We start from the raw sequence: 22,248 nt of genomic DNA, 5'->3' as shown, positions 1-22,248 counted from the left end.
TTCCGAGGCCGAATCCACTTTGAATTTGATAAATGTATCGCTTGTAAAGTATGTGTGCGTGTATGTCCTATAGATTTACCTAGGATAAATATAAACTCAAATTCTATTCCGAAATTATTATCTTAATCCTAATAGCCAAACAACCCCGTATTTCATTTGGCAGTATGGATTCCTGAAAGAAATAATAGAAAAACAGGATGTGTTTTACCTATTTACGGCATAAAAGATGTTTGTATAATCATATTACTTAAAAGTCGACTGTACGTAAACGACTATATACAAACTATGGGTGTCATAACAGTGTACCTAGGCTAAACATTACCAATAAAACGTGATGTGGGCTTCCGAAGCAAATAAAAAAGTAAGACTACCACTATTAGTAGTTCGTATTAATCATTAAAGTGACGAAGTCGTTGTTTTAGGGTCCCAAGTCTCAACCAAATGACATAAGATTAAAACCAAGTGACATAAGATTAAAATAATGATGAATATGGATCTCCAATGACTTGCTTCCGCAATGGGTAAATACACACGACAGAAGGAATTAGAACAAACCAGCCCCTAAATCTCAACGGGTCCCGAGAGAAAAATTAAAAAAAAATTAAAAAAAAAAAATCATCAAGAAGAGGTGATGTCTTTCAGCTCGTATCATGTACACACATAAATTTTTTATAAAAATATGTAAATATACAGACAACCTAATTCCGAATCTGCCTGTGGTCAGGAGATGCATAGCCAAAAGATTCAGTAAGGAATAAAAGACACTCAAAATCCTGCCTTTTTACCGTTCCCACATCCATTCTTTTTTACATCCGGAAACAAATTTTAATGTTGCAGCGGATGTAGAATAAACGACACGAACCTTGGCAGCCTCGTGTAGACATGCGAGACAAGGCACTCACCTTTTTTCCACGCAGATATACATTTTCAAGTGATTACTTACAAAATGAACACTGGTTAGCAAGGGGTGCTGGCACGTATCACTTATATATCACCATGGACAAACTGCACATAATTAGTACGACTGTGTTCCCTCTTAGGTTCTGCAAGAGAGAGCATAGCTAGATCCGTTAGAATTTTACATACCTCTGCTCCCACAGTCAAAAACATCCTTCTCGAGGAGCTTAAGGGGCCACAATTGGCACAAAATTTAAGCATCTTGCAGAATAGCATGCCTCTGTCTTAACCCTACATCAGCCTCCTGGTCATCTCTATCCACTCTTGAACTGCCTTCTCTTGACTCCACTACTTCCTTTTCCCTCTGCTCTAACTCTTCCCCATAATCGTGAAGTCTACGACCAATCAAATAACGGTCATCACGTATAGAATTGTGGAGATTGGTGAACCATGCATGGAAACGCTTTGCACAGAACCAGAAGAAACTGAATCCAAGGCTACCGAGCCAAGCAAATCTATAGACAGCAGAGTTAACAAGTAACGGGTAACCAAATATTGGAAATACACCCTTGGCTAAAACGTATGGGAAGCACAATGCCGTAAGCAGCTTCATGATAATTGGAACGACAATCTCCCGAAGCACCCAAAAGACTCGCAACCTAGAGAAACCATCTTCCCTCACCCTCTCAAATTTCATTCTCCAACTTCTATCCACCACCAGTGGCATCATATGATCTAGCATAACCTGGTAGCACAAATTAACTCCCAATATGAGTACTATGGAACAAAAATTAGTCAAGGGAAATAAAAGATGACAGTCAGGAAAGCGCTGAGGTTTTAAATCTAAACACAAAGAAGGGCAAGGGCATTCTTGAAAACTCTCTTGAACATTTTTTTGGGAGGTGGTGCAGTCAAGAGTTCACTTCTCTCCTTATTCTTTTTTTAACAACTCAAGCAGTCAAGAGTTTTGAACTTTAACACAGTATAAGAGGTCCAAGAGAAAGCATGCTTGCTGTTTTTAAAACAATGTTAACTCCTGGAGACATGGCGATGAATGTGAAGACACGACCATCCTCTATAGGAGAATAGTTGCTTCCAGAATCAGTATTATGCACACAACATACATGGCTCGCCAGGAAAAAAAAAAGAAACAAAAGAATTATCAATTATCAAGGGGTGAAAAGGTAGCAGAAATGCAAAGCGGAAGCTCCACATCCATTAAGTAATTAAAAACAAATACTCAACTGCAAATCTGTCTTGCCACATACATTCTCGTTAAATAAATGAAACAGATTAAAGGTAACAACTGAAGTAGATTAAATGACATGAAACTTACCAGCCTAGTCCAGATTTTTAGAAAGATTAATCCCAAAGCCCAATCCTGATATAGAAGGAACACTGGGCTTTCATCTATAGGCACTCGCATAGGCACAATGACCAGAAGTTCAAAAAGCAGCCCAATCAACAGAGGGATGATAAAAATCTGGACAGAGAATCAGTGAATGAATTAACAATATGAAAAAGAAATCATGGCATAACTCTTGAAACAGGAAATTTTGACATTACCCATATTGACAACAGTGCAGAACTCTTCAGAACAATGACACACCATTTCCAAATTTGGCCCATCAACACCGTAGCTCTCCTCTTCCTAATTTGTTCAATGGAGTACCTTGCCCCAGCAATTGCGGTCCAAATTGCATAGCTTCCAATTACAAATGCATACAAATCTAAGAAGTTAAAGCAACAACAGGGTCAATAATAATCTTAAACATCAAAAAATAATATGCTGTTACTGACTTAGGTAAGTCTAATACCATTGCACTTGATTCCATGTGTTACTGGAAGACGTGGGAAGACACTGAAGAGCACTCTTCCAAGTGAAATCGGAACTATTATCAGGGCAGCATTAAGCATGAGGAGAGTCATCCAAGCCACAGTCAACAACAACACAATACGAAGCACAAAGGCGGACCTGCTAAAAGATGTTCTTGAACAACATAAGTTGCTTATTAAAAAATTTATAGTAAGCTTAGTATTGGTAATTATGACTTCTCTTTCCTTATGCTTCCGCAGACTAACAAGAAGAGCATTGTAACTGAACATAAGAGGGGTGTGTATCCGCATTTTTGGCAAAAGCTAATGTTATCAACTTCCATATTTTAAAACAAGCAAAGGACAATTAATCATGTAGGCTCCACTAGAAAGAAATAAGATCAAATGAACAGAGAATTTAAGTTTAAAGTATTTTAAAGAAAATAGCACTTAAAATCTTTGTTGACAAGATGATGCGCTTTACCAAGAAAGAACAAGCATTGCTCTGCCAATTTTGGTGCTCTACTTATTATTCATTACCAAGGAAAATAGCTTTATCTGATCATATTTTTAAGTAAATATATACAGTAACAGGTCTAGAAGGTATTAGTTAAGTAATTGAATTACCCAAGATGTAGATAGATGGCTGCAATAGAATGCAAGTCCAAAGTGCGATAGTATAAAATCCATCGTCCAATAAGAGTGATTAACATTCTGGGGCTTAGTTCAACTTACTTAGGATCTGTTTCTTCATCACCATCATACTCCAGAAAGTTCGCATTCGCTGCATGCCTAGCTCTATTCACATCATCAGGAGCGAGTCCTACCAGCGCCCTATCAGGTACACCATGTGGTGCATGCATCCTTTCCAGCCTTACTTGATCACCATTACCATTCTCTTGGCCACCATTATACTCGGGATGGGGCAGTAAGAAATCAGTTAAACCAAGAGCCCATCCAATAGCAGTAAACCAGTAGCAGAGAAGAGACTTCATTGTTGTACGCAGCTTAAAATGCTCAATCGCAAAAGGAATACAGATTTGAAAGAGAAGCATGTCAGCAGGAATTTCAGTAAATGGATCAGAAACACTGCAAAGGCCAAAGAGAATGATAGTTCCGTGAGTTAACGACAGGGCTGAATGTCGGAACACCACTTCACATATCAATTACACACTAAAACCAAAATCAATAGAGGGAGACAGCATTCAAACAATCTTACGAAATATCAAGTGGGAAAATGGAAGGAGTCATTTGCATGGCAAGTTTGACAGGCAAAAATACAAGCATCACTATTAAACTTCCATAGACAGCCACTGATAAAAGAACTCTACGAGCATGCTTGTGAACAGGATCATCAATCAGATCACGGAATGGGTTGTAGTTGGGATCTGCTGGATCTCGCAGGAAGTAAAGTACCCCTTTACGCAGAACCTATATAAGTATAGTACATAATTAGTAAAAGAACATTTAGCAGTATAAAGATGGAGACTTTAAAGACTACAGTTAACAGAAAATTTACCCCTCGAAGAAGGCTAACAAAGATACTTATTTGTAACATGTAGACAATCCCTACAACCCAATGAAGTAATGAACTTGCCAATGGAGAGACAGAAAAAAATTCAACTCTTTGGGTGATCGATTTCCCAAACATTCTGATGGTGCAAACATCAAGCCACCATCCACACATCAGAGGGAAAACTCCAAGTTCAATGACAAGAAGGAACGCAACCTTAATCATAGTCATCAGATGCCTCATCGCTGCCACAAACTGCCTGAAGAGGGAGGGGATGGTTTCTGCAATGGAAGCAAGGCCATAAAATCTTCCTAATGTCAATGGCTCTCCGCGAGTGTACCGAATTAGAGTGAGAATTCCAAGGTAGAAAACTACTAGAGAAAATATAAACATATAGCCAACAGCAAGAGTGGTAACATCAGAAAGCCTGGATCCCCAAAGGGATGATCCTTTCAAAAGGTCAGCTGACACTGTTGCACTGAGGTTATCTGATGCTGCACTCAGATCGGTGGCATTTCCATTCAATATTTCAGTAACTTGACCAAGCAAACCATTTTTTTGGTCGTCAGCTGTCAAATTTGCTACAGCAGTCAATGCACTCTTCAGAGTAATATTGGCCAAGAAAAGCGCTGTTTCAGTAAGTGGCATGAAAGTTGACAATACTGGATTACTGGCGGAGGACAGAAGCCAAGACATATAATAGAGTATAATTCGCCCTAATGAAAAAGGAACAAATATTACTACTCCAAGAAATATCATATTACTGGCAAGAACCTGCATTGATAGGAGGGCAAACCGCCATATCAGTTAATTCTCCAGTGTGGACGACAAAAGCAGAGCAATTAAAGAATACATTAGGTGGAGATGGGGGCAATCTTGATGAGTAGAGCATGAATTGTAATAACAAGAAAAGACCCTTCAGAATTGGAGCTTGGAGACTTGCAGAAACAAAACTCACTAATTTAAAGTAATATAGTATACTTACTGGATGGACGTCAGGGCATTGAAGATGCCTAAAGAAAATGATAATTTACAAGAAATATAAAGCAAGCACGCCAGATATTGCATAAGAAGTCCAAAAGAAAGAACATTTCCAACTGAACAATGAACTTACAGTAAATGCATTTTCAACCAGATGAAACACAGGACCATGCATGCCAACAAGCTCATCAAAAGGAACATCCTCCGCACCATCAGCATCATCCAAACCATCAAACATCTGCTCGACATGAGCCTCAAGCCGTGCTGCTTGCATCTCCCAATGGGCTGCAACATTTTCTGCATTTCTTCTGATTATTTGACCAGCTCCAGCAGCTCCTTGTGCACCATTGGCATCTTCACCATTCCGACCAGCAGCAAAATTTCTATCAGCTTGACCAGGAGCTCTTATTGCAGCATGAACTGCATTTCTATCTGCATCTTCCTCCCTGTCAGCTTCTTGTCCCCCAAATTCACGCAAATGTCTGAAGTAGTCTCTCAATGATGTTGCCCCAAGAAAGATAAACACGATGCTTGCGGAGAGTAAAAAACCATGCAGACAGTCAGTAAGCATAATGGCTGTAGATAAGTGACTCAAAAAGAGTCTCGGAGCTTCTCCAAAACTTCTTATAAAAGCCAATCTCCATATCCAGAATGTAATAAAAGGTATTATGAGCAGCCACACAGAGAGCACAAAGCTAAGACGAAGGAAAAACTGCAGGACTTGACACGCTTTCACAGCCATCCCGACAACAATCTCTTGAAAAGGAAGCCTGGCTGGAGCGTTGTCAGCATAAACTGGGGAAAATGAGAATGCATGTTTGCACACCTGCATTTGAAGATAAAGAAATTAATGAGATTCGACAATCACCTTAAGCAAGCATACAAGAGAAATTATAAAAATAAATAAATAAATACATATATAAAAGCCAATTGCTACCCAATGGTGTGGTCATGCTGTCAACAAGTGAGACAAAAACCATGGGAGATCAGGGTTCAAATTTCAATAAAAGCAAACGATATTAGATGATTTATTCCCGACTTCCCAAACCTTGGAAAGTTATCTAATACTTGTGTTGGTGGGAGATACCAAGTACCCAGTAGAATAGTCGAGGTGCATGCAAACAGGCCCAGACACCAGGCACAAATTATTAGTTTACGAACACCTGTCCAAAAATAGAATTCCTTTGGAAGGATTTTTCTCTCTCTTGGGAAATGAACCGACTTTACTTTCTTATCACACGATGCTCCGACGTGGCCTTTCTCCGGTGACTCTGCTTTCTCTCCTTCTTAACCATGGGAAGAAAGATCCTTTCTTCTAGCGAAAAATCCTTTCATTTAATAGACATCAACAAGCCCTCTTTTAGAATCAAGTTAGAGTCCTAAAAAAAAGTCAAAAGTTTCATGTCCTTATAAGTGAAAATTGGGGCAATTTCTTTTAGAAAGTTCATTTCAAAAGAAAAGAAAAAGAGAACAGAAAAAAAAAGAAGAAGAAGAAGAAGAAAAGAAGAAAAAGAAAAGGAGAGAAAAGAAGGGGGGAAAAGAGAGAAAGAAAATGAAGAAAAACAACAAAATAAAACAACTTTAATTTGAACTACGTGTGACCTGATTCTTGTATCAACAAGATACGTAGGCATCCTTACTCTGGGGTTCGGTCACACCAAGTCAAAATTCAACATTCTCATGTCAAGAAATTGGAGCAAAAATTTTGTCGATTCCAAAAGTTGTAAGATTAAACCCTTCCGTTTTAGTTATTTTGAGCCTTCATGATATCCTTTCTTTCTAACCCTGTCCAAAAACCGCATTACAGTCCAAAAAGACCTTATAAATAATCTTTGAGAGTGCCAAGTCCGACATGCAAGGAGCATATGATTTTTGTACCGCGGTTAATGCCTTGTCAGTTGCATCATGAGAGAGAGAAAAAAATGAGAGAGTCTTATTGATGAAAACCCTCACAAACACCATAAGGCGACAGTGAGTTGAGAGAAAGAACAAATGAGAGAGGCTTGTTGGAAACCCTTCGGGGCACCACAAGTCGAATGAGGATCGTGAATCTAATAGACCTATTGGAGCATTGAAGCCAGTTTCACAGCTTGAATGTATAACAAGAGTTAAAGATTAGACTTGTTGGACATATCAGGACGCTCAATCCAAAATGCATGTCATAGTCAGTGGAGTCGGCCGCCATATCAAATAAATTTCTACTTTTCTACATGGAAATTTTCTTGTTAAATACAATTTTTCCATTTTTTTTCTCTCTCCTTGCTTCATTTCTCTGGCTTTAATTGAGTCCCTTTTGAGTACTTTTTCCGGAACAAGTGAGAAATGACTTCAAAATTTGCTACCAGTTTTACAATTTCACAAAGCAGAGTCTGGCTAGAACATCAAAGTGACATAAGCCATGACAGTTGATGCATATTGGGATTCATGTAAAAAACAAAATGTGCAGTAAATTCTAGATGGGTACAGTTCATCAGGTATAGGGTATTGGAATTGAATGATTCAGATATATTCTCCATGAGAAGGTTGTCCGGAAGAGTGGTTAGCCAATAACGAGCATTGTCATCCAAGTTGAAATTAAAATTAATTATGGCAAGTGCAGGAGCAATCGCCCTCAAAGTCAAGGCCACAAACCAACCACCATATTTTGAACTCACAAGTTTTCTTTTTTGCTTGAAACAGGGATGAAGACTATGTGCAAGCTTGAATGTTCAAGGTGTAGTCCCCCAATTTTGTTAGCAAAAAGGCTGTCTGAGAAGAACTTTATCTCCTAAGCAATTTCCTAGTTGGGAAGAACCGTACCTTCTAGACGTACCCCAAGTCAAGAGAAGTTTTTATTTTTCTTTAAGTTCGGGGTCCCGCCCGGAGAATAGGGCCAGTTTTAGTTTTCTTAAGTTGTTAATCTTTAGCTTTACTTGAGTTCAGGAGTCCTGCCTGGAAAATAGGATCAATTTTTAGTTTTCTTAAGTTGTTACTCCTTAGCTTTCCTCGAGTTCAGGGTCCCGTCTGGAAAATAAGGTCACGTCTTAGTTTTTCTTAGGGTCAGTTTTTAGTTTTCTTAAGTTATTAATCTTTAGCTTTCCTTGAGTTCAGGAGTCCCGCCTGGAAAATAGGGTCGCATCTTAGTTTTTCCTAAGTTGTCTGTTTTAGTTTTCTTAAGTTGTTAATCTTTGCTTTCCTTGAGTTCAGGGGTCCTGCCAGGAGAATAGGGTCAATTTTTAGTTTCCTTAAGTTGTCAATCCTTAGCTTTCTTTGAGTTAAGGAGTCCCGCCTGGAAAATAAAGTCGCATTTTAGTTTTTCCTAGGTTCAGTTTTTAATTTTCTTAAGTTGCTAATCTTTAGTTTGCTTCGAGTTCAGGGGTCCTACCTGGAGAATAAGGTCAGTTTTTATTTTAGTAAAGCTCAAGTTATAGTTTTTCTTAAGTTCAATCTCACATCTAGGAGACATACTTCCAAGTTTGAGTCATTCAGGTCACACTTTTAGGAGACGCACTTCCTATTCTAAAGTTTGTCAGTTTTACCCCTAGGAGACGCACTTACTAGTCTGGGTCTTTCAGATTTTATTTTTGGGAGACGCACTTCCTAATTTTAGGTTACAAGTTTCACCCCTACGAGATGCACTTCCTAGTCTGAGTCTTTTTTGAGAATGGTAACAAATTTTATTCATCAGCACAAAGATGATGCTAGCAACAGTATATACAGGGTACTATCCTTGTGAACTTTACAAGGCTTCCAAAAATTGTAGAATAGATTCTGCATCTCCTACAGAAAACTCTTTACACCAAAAGTGAAAATTTAAAATATAATTCATCTCTCCTTTCTTCAAAACATCAGTTATTTCTTTCCTTCCATGTGGTCCATCAAATGCAAGCTGGGATAATCCTCCACCATTTTTTCTGACTAGTCATTTTACCAGCATAGTTCCAGCTTTTAGTAGATCACATGTGTTTCCCGCATTATCCATTTCAAATTTACCAGGGCAAAATAGATTTCATAGTTGGGAAGTGAAAGGACAATGAAGAAAGAGATGGCTATTGTTTTCAGATTCAGCTTTGCAGAGGAAGCATAAAGGGCAGCCCGGTGCACTAAGCTCCCGCTATGCGCGGGGTCCAGGGAAGCATATCCCTTCTCTGAAGAATATCCTGAGTTAGACAAGCCCTACTTGCTTCTAGCCATGTAAAGCAGTTAACCTTGTAAGGTATCTTGATCTTCCAAATTTGCTTCCAGGGCTAGTTGATGTTCTGTTGTCCATTATTGGAGAAATAAGTATATGCATCTCTTATTGTGATACCTTACTGCCCCTACCATTCCATACCATTGTATCCTCATTGTCATTGGGTCTTCTCAATCCCTCCATAGCTAGATAAAATGCAGTCACATCCCCTTTCCCAATCATTTAATGCTCTCCTGAAAGTGAGATTCCATCCATGTTGGCTCATACTTCACTGATTGTTGACTTAGGCAGAATGCTAACCCAAATATTTCAGGGAACCTATCTCTTAAAGGTTCATGCCCTATCCATTTATCAGACCAAAATGCTATTTTTCTGCCATTCCCATGGCAGAATTCAGTATTAGCGGTAAAGTCTTCCTTCCATGGACTTCCAATTGCTCACCCCATAGGCTGTGTTGATAGGTTTGGTGCACCAATGACCCATTTTCCCATATTTTTGAGTTACCACCTCTTTCCACAGGTTATTTTCTTCCCTGCCATACCTCCATAGCCATTCACATTAAGCTCTTGTTATGAATTTTTAAGTTCCTTATTCCCATGCCACCTACTATCTTACTTGAGGTTACTGTTTTCCATCTCACCAAATTATACCATTTCTTTTCTGTGTTTCCATGCCATAAAAAATTTCTCCGCATAGCATCCAGCCTCTTCTCCACCTTGGCACGAAGTGGAAATAACAACATAACATATGTACGCAAAGCATCCAACACAGTATTTATCAAAGTGGTTCTGCAACCAAGTGATAGATACTATGCCTTCCATCTAGCCAATTTCTTTTCACATTTGTCTAGTACATCATTCCATATCTCCATTGCTTTGTACTTGGAGCCTATAGCTAATCCCAGATATTTAGTGGGCAGAGATCCCACCTCACATCCAAGGATACCAGCTAGAACCTGAGTTTCTACACGCCTCCATTTACTGGATATAACTTGCTCTTCTCCTAATTAATATATAACCCAGAAACAGCTTCAAATAGGATCAAGTTTCCGGTTATACTTTTAGGAGATGCACTTCCTAAATTAAGGTTCACCCCTAGGAGACGCACTTCCTAGTTTGGGTTATTCAAGTTTTATCCCTAGGAGATGCACTTACTAGTTTGGTCATACAAGTTTCACCCCTAGGAGACGCACTTCCAGGTGTGGGTCTTTCAGATTTTATTTTTAGGAGACGCGCTTCCTAATTTTAGGTTACAAGTTTCACCTCTAGGAGCTTCCTAGTTTGGGTTATTCAAGTTTCATCCCTAGGAGACGCACTTCCTAGTTTGGTCATTCATGTTATACTTTTTAGGAGGCGCACTTCCTAGTCAAAGTTTGTTAGTTTTACTCTTAGAAGACGCACTTCCATTCTAATGATTGTCAGTTTTACTCCTAGGAGATGCACATCCTAGCCGGGTTCTTTGATATTACTCCCATCAGTGTATTTTATAGTTTATGATTTTTCTAACACTCACCAAATTTTTCAGATGCAAACTGGGGTAGAAATTTTTGTTTGTTTGCCTTGTTTATTTTGATTGCAGGCGCACCCACATGGAGAACGAGGGTCAACATTTCAAAATTTGGTTTTAGGTTCAAGTTAGAGCAGCAGGAGCCCGCCTGAAGAACAGGATCAACTTTCAGTTTCCTTCAAGTTCAAGCAGCAGGAGCCCACCTGAAGAATAGGGTCAGCTTTCAATTTTCGAGTTCTATAAGCAAGAGCTCGCCTGAAAAATGCAATTTCCAGTTCAAGTCAGAAGTACCAGGAGCCCGCCTGAAGAACAGGGTCAACTTTAAGTTTTCAAGTTCAAGTCAGAGGCAGCAGGATCCCGCCTGAAGAATAGGGTTAACCTCCAGTTTTTTTAGTTCAAATCAGAAGTAGCACGAGCCGCCTAAAGAACAAGGTTCGCAAACTCAAGTCTACTCCAAGTTCAAATTTATTTCAAGTCCAAGCAGCAGATCAAACTTTCAGTTTTCTTCAAGTTCAAGTCAGCAGGAGCCCACCTGAAGAATAGAGTTGATTTACTCTTAGGAAATTTCATCTTTATCACAATTCTAATTTTTATATTTTTGAAACTCACGTACACGACATTTTTAGAGGGGACCACACGTTTTATTGGGGTCTGATTTCTTTCTTTCCAAGACTTTGGATACAAAAGACACACATTGCATAATTGAGAAGGGAAAAAAAGCAGAAACAGTAGGGGATAAAAAAAACCTAGCGCCGCTTAAGTCATCTTCCTCACCAAGATTCCAACACCCAAACCCAAAAACACAGTTGAACACTCATCTTCTCTCTTGATTTTCCTTTTTCCCATAGCCACATAAGTACTAACTTGAGGTCATGTAAAAGCCAAAACAAAGCTCTGTCACTTTCATTTTTGCCGGCAACGAGCATCGCCCTTTCACCACAACTGCCGGCGAACCATAGTCCATCAGCTTCTTCCTTCTTGTCACCACCATTCCCCCAGCCTTTCACAGCCACAACTACTGCAAATTCACTGTTTTCATATCCAAAAGGCATTAGATATTTTAAGGTTTCAATTTCTGGTGTAGTTCGAGTTTTCCCGCAAGTTTCGAGGTTTCATCAGCAAGGTCTCTCCGGTTCGAGGTTCTATTTCCCAAGTCGCACGCCGAGGTGTTGTCAGTTAGTTTCCAGTTCGAGTTCCGTCCACAATTCTGACCCTTTCTCTCTCGCTCGAGCTCGACCTCTTCTCCCTTTCTCGCTCGCGGCTCGACCAGTCCAGGACCCAGGTAATTTCTTCTTCTCCTTTCTTCTTCAGTTCTTCTCATTTTTTCTTCTTTCTTTCTTCTTCTTCTTCTTCTTTCTTTCTCCAGTCCAGAATAGAGTATCCTTTTTTTTCTTTCTTTTTCCTTCTCATTTTAGTGTATATTTCAACATATAAAATTAATTATTATATACTTCCTCCGTTCCAATTTATGTGAACCTATTTGACTGGGCACGAAGTTTAAGAAAAAATAAAGACTTTTGAAATTTGTGGTGCTAAACAAGTCAAAAGGGGCCCAGAGTATTTGTGTGGTTATAAAAGCTCTCATTAAAGGTAGAATTGTAAGTTTAAGCTAAATTGTTACCAAATTTAGAAAGGTGTCATTCTTTTTGGAACGGACTAAAAAGGAAATAAGTTCACATAAACTAGAACAGAGGGAGTATATGTTATATTTTCAGTTTTTTTTTTAATTTTATATATATATATATATATGTTATATTTTAGTTTATTTGATTTTTTTAAGGTGTATTTCAGTTTATAAAATTAATTATTATATATATTATATGTATTTTCAGTTTATTTGATTATGTATTTTCTTATATCTTAATAGAGATCTCAAAATGTCTCAAAGTTCGAAAGAGAAAGACCCAGCTTGGTGATATGGCGATATAGTTAATGAGAAGAATACAAATGTTATATGCAAGTTTTGTAACAAGATTACAACGGGTGGAATTTATCGCTTTAAATACCATCTTATTGGTGGCGATAGAAACGTCACAAGTTGTCCGAAATGCCCACAGGAGGTGAGGGAAGAAATAAAGAATTTTGTTGAGAAGAAGAAGAAGGAGAAAAAAATCATATGAGTCATCAACTAATGGTGACCAATCTTGATGATGATGATGATATTGAAGAATTGTCACTTCCAACAAAACGGGGAAGAGATGCAATCTCTTAAAAACATGGATCATCGACTAAAGGTCCTACAGATTGCTATTTCCCAAAGAAGCCGGAAGCAAAGAGCGGTGGAAAAGATGTACAAAGAATTGCTAAAGACATTTTGAGGGATCGTGGAGTTAGAGCTTTTGCACGATGGGTCTATGATGTTGGGCTCCCCTTCAATTGTATCAACTATGACACTTTTGGAGACTTTATTGAGGCCGTTGGTCAATACGGACCTGGAATAAAGCTTCCCACTTATCATGAAATCAGAGGTCCTTATCTAAATAAGGAAGTGGAGGAGACTAATAAAATTGTTGAGGAGCATAAAGTTGTGTGGAACAAGTATGGCTGCTCCATTATGATGGATAAGTGGACGGCAAGAATTGGGAAAATGATTATTAATGTGTTGGTGAATTCTCCTAGAGGAAGTTTGTTTCTTGAGTCCATTGATGCTAGCGACTCATCCACTGACCACATCAAAATGTTCACTTTGTTTCAAAACACCATTGAAAAGATTGGCCGAAGCAAAGTTGTTCAAGTGGTCACTGATAATGCGAGTGAAAATGTGAAAGCGGGTGGCATGATTGAAGGAGCGTACAAGAATGTCTATTGGACTCCATGTGCGGCTCATTGTATCAACTTAATGTTAGGGGACATTTTCAAGGAAAAATCCTTCACAGTTTTTGGCCAGGGCGTTAAAGTACATTCTTATATTTCTTAGCGGCCCTTGTTATTGAATATGATGAGAAGATTCACCATGCAAAAAAATTTGGTGAAACCGGGCAAGACAAGGTTCGCCACTGCTTTCTTGACTTTGCATAGTATCCACTTGCAAAAAGCCAATTTGAGAAAGTTGTTCACTTCAGAGGAATGGAGCATGAGTAAATTTGCAAAGGAAAGTGCGGGGAAAGATGATGCACGCATTATTCTTTCTTATTCTTTTTGGTATAATATCCTTCATGCTCTTAAAATTGGTGGCCCTTTGATTAAAGTACTCCGTTTGGTGGATGGGGAGCAAAAACCACCAATGGGCTACATCTATGAAGATATGGATAGGGCCAAGGAGGCTATTCAAGCATCATTCAATGATGAGTAGAAATATGCAAAGGTCTTTCATATCATTGATGCAAGATGGAATGAGCAACTTCATAGACCTTTGCATGCAGCTGGACTTATTCTGAACCCGTCACTCTTTTATGATCAACATGAAAATAATTCATTGGCTAAAGAAGTGTGGACAGGATTCCATCAAGTTGTTATCAAGTTGACCCCAGACGAAGACTTGCAAGAAAAGATAATAGATCAGCTTGCTATTTACAAGGCAACTAAAGGACTTTTTAAGCTCCGACTTGCTATTAAACAAAGAAAGACGAAGTCGCCAGGTGACCAAGTGTTTCTATATTTTATAGCTCTAATTTTAATGTATTTTTTATACTTATTAACTCTTGAACATTTTTTTTGACTTCTATAGTTGAGTGGTGGGACCAATATAGTGTAGAGACTCCAGATTTACAGACTTTCGCCATCAAAGTTCTAAGTTTAACTTGTAGCTCATCCGGATGTGAAAGGAACTGGAGCGTTTTTTAACACGTGAGAAATAAAAAATTATTTCGTGTTTTGAGATAAAGTAAATTATATCTCAATTGTCCCAACTCCTACTAATTAGTTGACACATCTTGTTTGTAGATTCATACAAAGAAGAGGAATCGACTAACCTTGAAGCGCCTCCATAATCTAGTGTTCATAAAATACAATAGAGCATTGAGGCGTCGCTACAACCACCGCAATATAATTGATCCAATTCTTTTGGACAATATTGATGAGGCTAATGAGTGGCTAACCGGAGTCCCCGAAAATTGTGAAGATGAAGAAGTATTTGAAGGCAACTCTGATTTCACTTGGGGTGATGTTGCGGTTGGTAGTGGAGTTGGGGAGAATCCTTATGGTCTAAGGGGGAATACTTCAAGTTCAAGCTCGATTAGGAAGAGAAAAAGTGTGGCTACTACAAGTCGATCCGTATCCCTAATTGATGAAGATGAAAGTGAAGAGGAAGAGGAGGGGGAAGAAGAAGATGACGAGCAATAGAGGAATTCAAGATTTTGACAATCTTGAAGAAGAACAAGAAGAGTAGAAGAATAAGATGTTGATTCTAGTAATTTAGTGCTTTGATTTTGCTTGTCCTATGATTTGTGGAGGATTTGGTGGTACCTAGTACCTACTTTTAAGATTTTAAATTGAAGTATTTGATTATTTATAATTTTATATTAGGTCTTTGCAAGGTTTACATTATGTTTTTTAAGAATCGCGCTTCATTTTAATAAAGCGTGCGCTTCGCTTTTGAAGCGAGGCGAGCCCTTGTCTCTTTTTTGCACTTCGCTCTTAAAAACACTGGTTGAGTGTTGGCCAGTCAAGAGCTCTCATGTCCAGAAGATGAAGGTAGTTGAGATGAGGATATTGAGATGGATGTGCGGGCTCACAAGGTTAGATAGGATTAGGAATGAAGTTATTCGAGACAAGGCGGGTGTGGCCCTAATTAAGGACAAGATGCGGGAAGCGAGCTTAGATGATTTGGACATATGAGGAGGCGGAGCAAAGAAGCTCCGGTCAGGAGGTGTGAGAGGTTTTCATTGAAAGGCCTGAGGAGAGGTAGAGGTAAGCAGAAGAAGAATTGGGGTGAGGATTAGGCGAGACATGGCGCAACTTCAGCTAACCGAGGACATGACCCTTGATAGGAAGGTGTGGAGATCGAAAATTAGGATAGTAGAGTAGTTAGTTTAGTGTTCTCCCTGTCATACCGGTAGTATTAGTGCGTACTTTAGTATTCTGTTGGCATTAGATTTCTACGACTACCTGTCATTTTTTTCATTGCGGTCACATGATTATTCGGTTGTTATTTGTGTTGCTTTTACATGGCTTCTCACTGTTGCGCTTCGTGTTTTTCTCTTCTTTAACGTGGTGCTTTTACATGGCTTCTCACTGTTGTGCTTCTTGTTTTTCTATTCTTTAACGTGGTGCTTATGCTTCTCTGAGCCGAGGTCTATTGGAAACAGCCTCTCTATCTCCACAAGGTAAGGGTAAGGATGTGGGATTATAGTGAATTTTTTATTGTTGTTGTTGTACTAAATCAAAGCTACGTATTCCCTAAATCTCATGCAAATGGATAGAGGTAGAAGTAATTTATGGGTTCATCAAAACCCAATAGCTTTGACTCGGACCCTGTATATGTGTTAAAAAATCACTAAATAAGTATGAATAATAGATTTTGAACCCAGTAAATTAAATGAGCTGTGGTAGAAATCCCAACTCAAAACCGTATATTCAGATTCTGGATTCGCATGTGCGCCCGCATATGATATATTGCGATACAAGTCTGTAATTCTTGCACACACCAGACACAATAAAGGTGTAGAAATAACTGAACCTTAATCTTCACCACTAATGGTCATTAAATTTATTTCACCCCATCCAAATAGCAATGTAACCCATACTCCAAATAATAGATTCATTGATCGCTTAACATTTTCATGTAATTCCCTAACTAATACATTTATCAAAGAAGGAAACTACATACTCAAAAAGTTGAAAGGAAACTCTAACAACGAACCTCACATTGGCGAGCATTGCTGTGATTAAGCCATTGAAGAAGGCAATCTTGGTGAACATACTTGATGCTACCGCTACAAGCGCATGGATACCGCAACGGATTATCTGTGTCACCGGGGTTACGACAGATCCGGCAAACATCCTCGTCTTCATCATCGTAATTGTTCGCTACAGAATCCGATAAAGCAGATGAAGACGAATTGATCGCATCGACGGTGGAGGTTTCTGCAACAGAATTTCTCAAGCCACTGTCGTGCCCCGCCGGTGCAATCTCCATAAAGGATTGATTCGAGCGCTGTTGTTTCAATTTTACAAGGTTTTTTAGGTCGTGCGGATGTATGAATTTACTTCATGAAGAGGTGGCGTTACGGGCTGGAAGATGCGATTACGGATGCGGATGATGATTTTGCCCTTCCGAACGTAATTGTGCTTTGAAAGACGGGGTCGTTTGGTTAGCTTACGGGCTGGAAGTTATAAACGGAATTATAATAGAAGAATTAAATAGTGATTATGAGTATTATAATACCAAACTATTTAGTAGATATATTTTATTGATAGATATTTGGGTTATTTAACTAAAAGAAGGATAGATGGTCTACAATATAAAATACATGTTTGGTATATTATACTAAATAAGTTGGGATAAACTTTTATTTTTAATTTTAACCTTGAATGTTTTTAAAAACTTTTGGAAGAACCTATCTAAGGGCATCTTTGTTATTATAGTATTTTATCTCTCTTTTCTATTATAGTATTTTATCCCGAGATAGTAATTTCGGGATTATTATTTTCGCCTTCAATGTGAGATAGAATAATACCATAATTGTGATATAATTATTCACGAAATTGCTAATTTTGGATTTGGAATTAACCAAATGTGAAATAAAATAATTTCGCATCTAATACCGAGATTATTATCTCTTATCCCACCAACCAAATCCCTAATAGCTTGATCTTCGCCTTGTGCACGAAAGATAAAACTGATAATGATGATAGTGTCAAGAGGCAAATGTTTGGAAATGATCAAGCCTTGCTACAAAGTTATGGAGGTTACTATTTAGCATAAGAAATAGGATACAACGTGTAATGACCCCGCCCGTCGTTTTGAGTTTTAGCATTTTGTTCGGTTGTTTGAGACCTTGAGTAGCTTCTTATGATGCATTATGACTTGCATGTGTGGTTGGTTTTGATTTCAGAGAGGTTCGGGATTGATTTGGAAGAGTAATTCCCATTATGGAAGCTTTAAGTTGAAAGAATTGATCAAGATTTGGCTTTTGAGTAATAGACCTCGGAAATAGGATTTGGTGGTTTCAGTAGATTCGTACGATGATTTTGGACTTGGGCGTATATTCGAATTTGGATTCAGAGATTCCTAGAAGATTTTGACCCTAATTGTTGACTGTTGGCAAGATGAAAAATTGGAGAGTTCTTAAGTTTGACCGAAAGTTGACTTTAGTGTTATCAAACTTTGGTTGTAGTTTTGAACCTTGGAAGAGTTCATTTAGTTGATTGGAACTTATCTGTGAAGTTTGGTTGTAATCGAGATGTCTAAGTGTGATTTGGACGCATTTAGTGAAGTTGGAATGTTTGAAAGTTAAGAGATGGATTTTGATCTTTGAGTCTTAGTTTTATCATTATTTTTTATATTTTGAGCCTTGGAATAAGTTTGGATAAGTTATTTGGACTTGCTGATATGATTGGTCGGGGTCCCGTGGGGTTTGGATGTGTTTCTGGTGGTTTTGGACCATTTTGGATGAGTTTGCACTTCTTGTTTTCTGGTGTCTCTGATGACTTTGCTATCGCAGGAGGTGTATTGTGATCACGTAGAGTTTTGGGGAAGCTGGGAGCTTGTTTTTCGTGTTCGCGTAGTGTTGGGAAAACTGTTCTCCGCGTTTGCATGAGTTTGGGTTCGTGAGAGGGAGAGTGTGGCTGGGGTATTTGGTCTTTCTGTTCGCGGAACGGCTGACGCGTTCGCGATTGAGTGGAAGCAACAGACTTTTGCGAGCATGTAGGCAGTGTCGCGATCGCGTAGGAGGAACTTGGGCAACAACATTTTTGTGCTTCGCCAGTGCGAGGCTTGTGCCGCATTCGCAAAGGGTACATCGGGGCCGACTTTATTAGTTGAAAATTTCGGAGTTTTGCTCATGCTCTCATATTTTGAACCCTAGACTTGGAGAGAGGCTGTTTCTGCAAGAAGATTTTCATACTAGGCAAGAGGGTAGGTGATTTCTACTAATTCGTGATTATATTTCAAGAATCTACAAGGACTTTTAAACCCCCTATAACATGAAATTTTAAAGAGAAATTAGGGTTTTTGGTATGAACTTAAGATAGTGATTTTGGGGGTTTTGATTATAAAATTAGTCCCCGGTTTGAAATCTAATCATATATTTGGAATCGTAGAATTATAGGTGAACAATATCTATGATCAATTTCGGGGGTCCGAGGTTGACTTTTTAATTCGGGCCAAAGATTGAACATTTTAAATATGGAATCAATTCATAAAGCTTGTATTGACTAATTTGAGTAATGTTTGACCATATTCGAGTCGTCTTATGTTGGATTTGAAGAAAAAACATAGTTTTTGTTGATTGAAGCTTGCCGAGTGGAGGCAAGTCTCTCATCTATCCTTGTAAGAAGGAATTCTCGTAGATGATCTATTTGCTACATGTTGCTTTATTTAGGAGCCACGTGTATGTGGGGTGACAATCGTATATGCGTAGCTAAGTTATGACCATATCTAGTAGAGTTTGGCTTATGATTATGTCTTGTTTGGACTATGTGAACTTATTATCCATATTTCGTTGATTCTATGACTACATAATGATACATAATTTTAGCTTAAAAGCATGCTTAAGGTTAAGACTTGTTGAATTGAGTATAAATGATTTATCTGCCATATTGAGCTTCCTTCTTGAGCCGTGGTCATACATTTGTCTTATTAATTTATGATTTAGTGATTACATGGCTTAGTTTATTTATGTTTAATATTTTGAAAAGACGTTTGAATGATAAAGTTCTTACTAAATTGTTGAGATGAATTGAATTACATGATTAGTCATAGCCATCTTTTAGCCATATGGGTTTTTTTTGGCACCTCTATTGTTATATCTGGTATTTCTTTATTATCTTATTTTATACACACATGAATGAGTTGGAGAGCTGGATATTGCAAAAAGATGAGAATTTTGGCACTACAGACATAGTAAGCAGCTATTAATTTTTTGATAATATTGTGATTGAATCGGGTTGCACGCTGCAATGATATCGTGAGTGGATCAGGTTAAATGCTGCAATGGTATTATTATTAGTGGATTGAGTTGCATGCTGCAATAGCGCTTGGATATGGATCCGTCCCTCGGGAGTCAGGTGATTATCCATGTTACTTTGGGCCCTATTCGCATTGGCACTCAAATTGGTGCTAGTTTGGATACTTAGCCATTGTCGGATGTATGAATTATGTAGTGAGATTTGGTATTGGATCGTAAGCATGCATTGGTAGCCTAGATTCATGCAGTGGCACTTATATTATATGTGAATGTTGATTGACTCGTATCATGATTATGAAAAGAACTGAGATAATGATATTGTATTCTAACTTTTGTCTGAAAAGCATGTCTAAATTCCAGATTTACTGTGCTCAACTAGTGGACTTCATTGATGATATCATGCTTTATTCCGTGTTCTGACCATGCTTTATATGCTTATTCGTTTGTTTAGTAAGTGTCGATGTAGACCCCTCGCTACTACTTTTTTGAAGCTAGACTTGATATTTGTTGAGTACCGTGGTTTTGTACTCTTGCACATTTTTTTTAGGGTTTAAGATTGGTATTAGGGGCACCCATTAAGTTGGGTAGGAGTATTTTATTGGAGACTTCGTGGTGAGCTGCTATATTTTGATTCTATCCGCAACATATGGAGTTTCCCTTCCCTGCTCATTTATATCTATCGATGTATTTTCTTTCCGGATAGATGTTGTTGTTCTGTTGAGATTATTTACTCTTATTAGATGCTCGAGATGTAATGATATTGTGTTTTTGGCACTTATTAGACAGTTGTGGTCTTGTTTAGTCCTTGTCTTTGATTATGCACTTATAATATTAATTTGAGAATTTTTTGTATTGTTACTTATATCATGAATCAATTAATAGCTTAAATAATTGGATAATATCATTATTGTTGAGTGTTGTCTTGCCTAGCAAGCGGGTTTGGTGCCATCACGGCCTTTGGTGGGATTTTTGGATCGTGACAAGTTGGTATTAGAGTTCCAAGTTCTAAGGGTCTCACTAGTCATGAGCAAGCCTAGTATATTCTTGTGGATCGATATAGAGACATCAATATCTATCTACGAGAGGCTACATGTCTTTAGGAACTTTCTCTTTCTTGATTCCTTATCGTGTAACTTTACTTCGTCTTGAAGCCTATATCTTCAGTTCCTTCCTATTCATTCATACGCGATCTTGTGTACTTGGTATCAGTTGGGAACCGGCGGACATTATTGGACATGTCTTGCGGTGTTACGAGGATGTATTGTGATTTTAAACAACATTATGGGTGACGGAGGATGAAGAAGGACATTATTAGACATGTCTCGCGGTGTTTGAGTTGTGTTGACCTAAGCGGTGTAGGTTTTGATGATTGACAAAGGAACACATACATGAACCAGGTTCCTGGATATTATACACATGTTACGGTTAGGATCAAGCAAAAGCATGCACATGCAAGGGATAAGTATAAGTGGTTATTTATGATAATTCCTAAACGAAAAGATTACATATTTGATAAGGAGCAAGACGACTTAATTGAAGAGAACTCTATCCAAGATAAGGAAAAGGTTAGAAGTTGAAGTTAACTAGAACTCTTCCACCAAATAAGAGTAAATCACAGACTTCTAGTTACTCTTTATTCTACTAATGTATAAATATCAATCTTGTTCTCTTTTACAGGTGACACACACATACTGAATTTAAGCAGATTTGAGAGAAAAATAGCAAAGCATTTTGTGAGCAATTCCTGTGTGATTCAAGAGTGCGAACCTGAATCTACATGAATCAGATTGAAGAACCAGTTCCATATGTATGTCTTTAGTTCTACTTCAAGTGTAGTAGGAGCTTTTGAGTTGTACCTTTCAGCTTTCTCTAGAAGCAAATTGTACTAGGTACTTGAGTTGTATCATTCAAGTTAGAGTTAACTTGAAGTAATCGCAACAGACTGTGGCATGTTGCTACAAGGGCTAGAGTTTAATCCTTAGGTTTGCAAGGGTCTGTAAGCTTTGTTTTGGCTCAGAGTTTAGTGAAGTGTTTGGGGAAAATCTTACTAGGAAGTAGGTTGTGATTTTTTCACCTTTTTAGCCAGGTATTTTCCACATAAAAATCCTTGTGTTCTTTACTTTCTGCATTATTTATTCCGTAATTTAGTGTAGGGAACACATCGAAGAACCATGTCCTTCGATAATCCAGTGCATGTGAAAATCGAACACCATACAAATAACCCCCATCTCTTGTGTGGTATTGAAGTATAAAACATCAATTGGTATCAGAACAGATTATCCTTTATTAGGTTAACA

At 38.2% G+C, this 22,248-nt stretch overlaps 1 protein-coding gene across 3 annotated transcripts; it reads right to left on the bottom strand.

Annotated features, from left to right (window-relative positions):
• LOC109223530 (probable E3 ubiquitin ligase SUD1) lies at window positions 453-17,134 on the bottom strand. Of its 3 annotated transcripts, none has more exons than XM_019387886.1 (9): window positions 16,684-17,134; window positions 5,340-6,032; window positions 4,232-4,999; window positions 3,932-4,143; window positions 3,448-3,801; window positions 2,715-2,887; window positions 2,464-2,627; window positions 2,234-2,380; window positions 453-1,642 (listed from the first exon to the last, which is right to left on the bottom strand). In XM_019387886.1, exons 1-9 carry the CDS (start codon window positions 16,957-16,959, stop codon window positions 1,151-1,153), a joined length of 3,279 nt encoding a protein of 1,092 aa, XP_019243431.1. In that variant the 5' UTR covers window positions 16,960-17,134; the 3' UTR covers window positions 453-1,150. The 3 variants fall into 3 exon arrangements, with proteins under 3 accessions (XP_019243431.1, XP_019243432.1, XP_019243433.1); XM_019387887.1 differs by having other exon boundaries at window positions 2,715-2,875; XM_019387888.1 differs by having other exon boundaries at window positions 2,715-2,872.

Source organism: Nicotiana attenuata, chromosome 3 (assembly GCF_001879085.1).
Source record: "Nicotiana attenuata strain UT chromosome 3, NIATTr2, whole genome shotgun sequence".
NCBI classification, from domain to species: domain Eukaryota; kingdom Viridiplantae; phylum Streptophyta; class Magnoliopsida; order Solanales; family Solanaceae; genus Nicotiana; species Nicotiana attenuata.
Note: the sequence above shows the minus strand (reverse complement) of the source record. Positions and strands in the feature narration are given on the sequence as shown.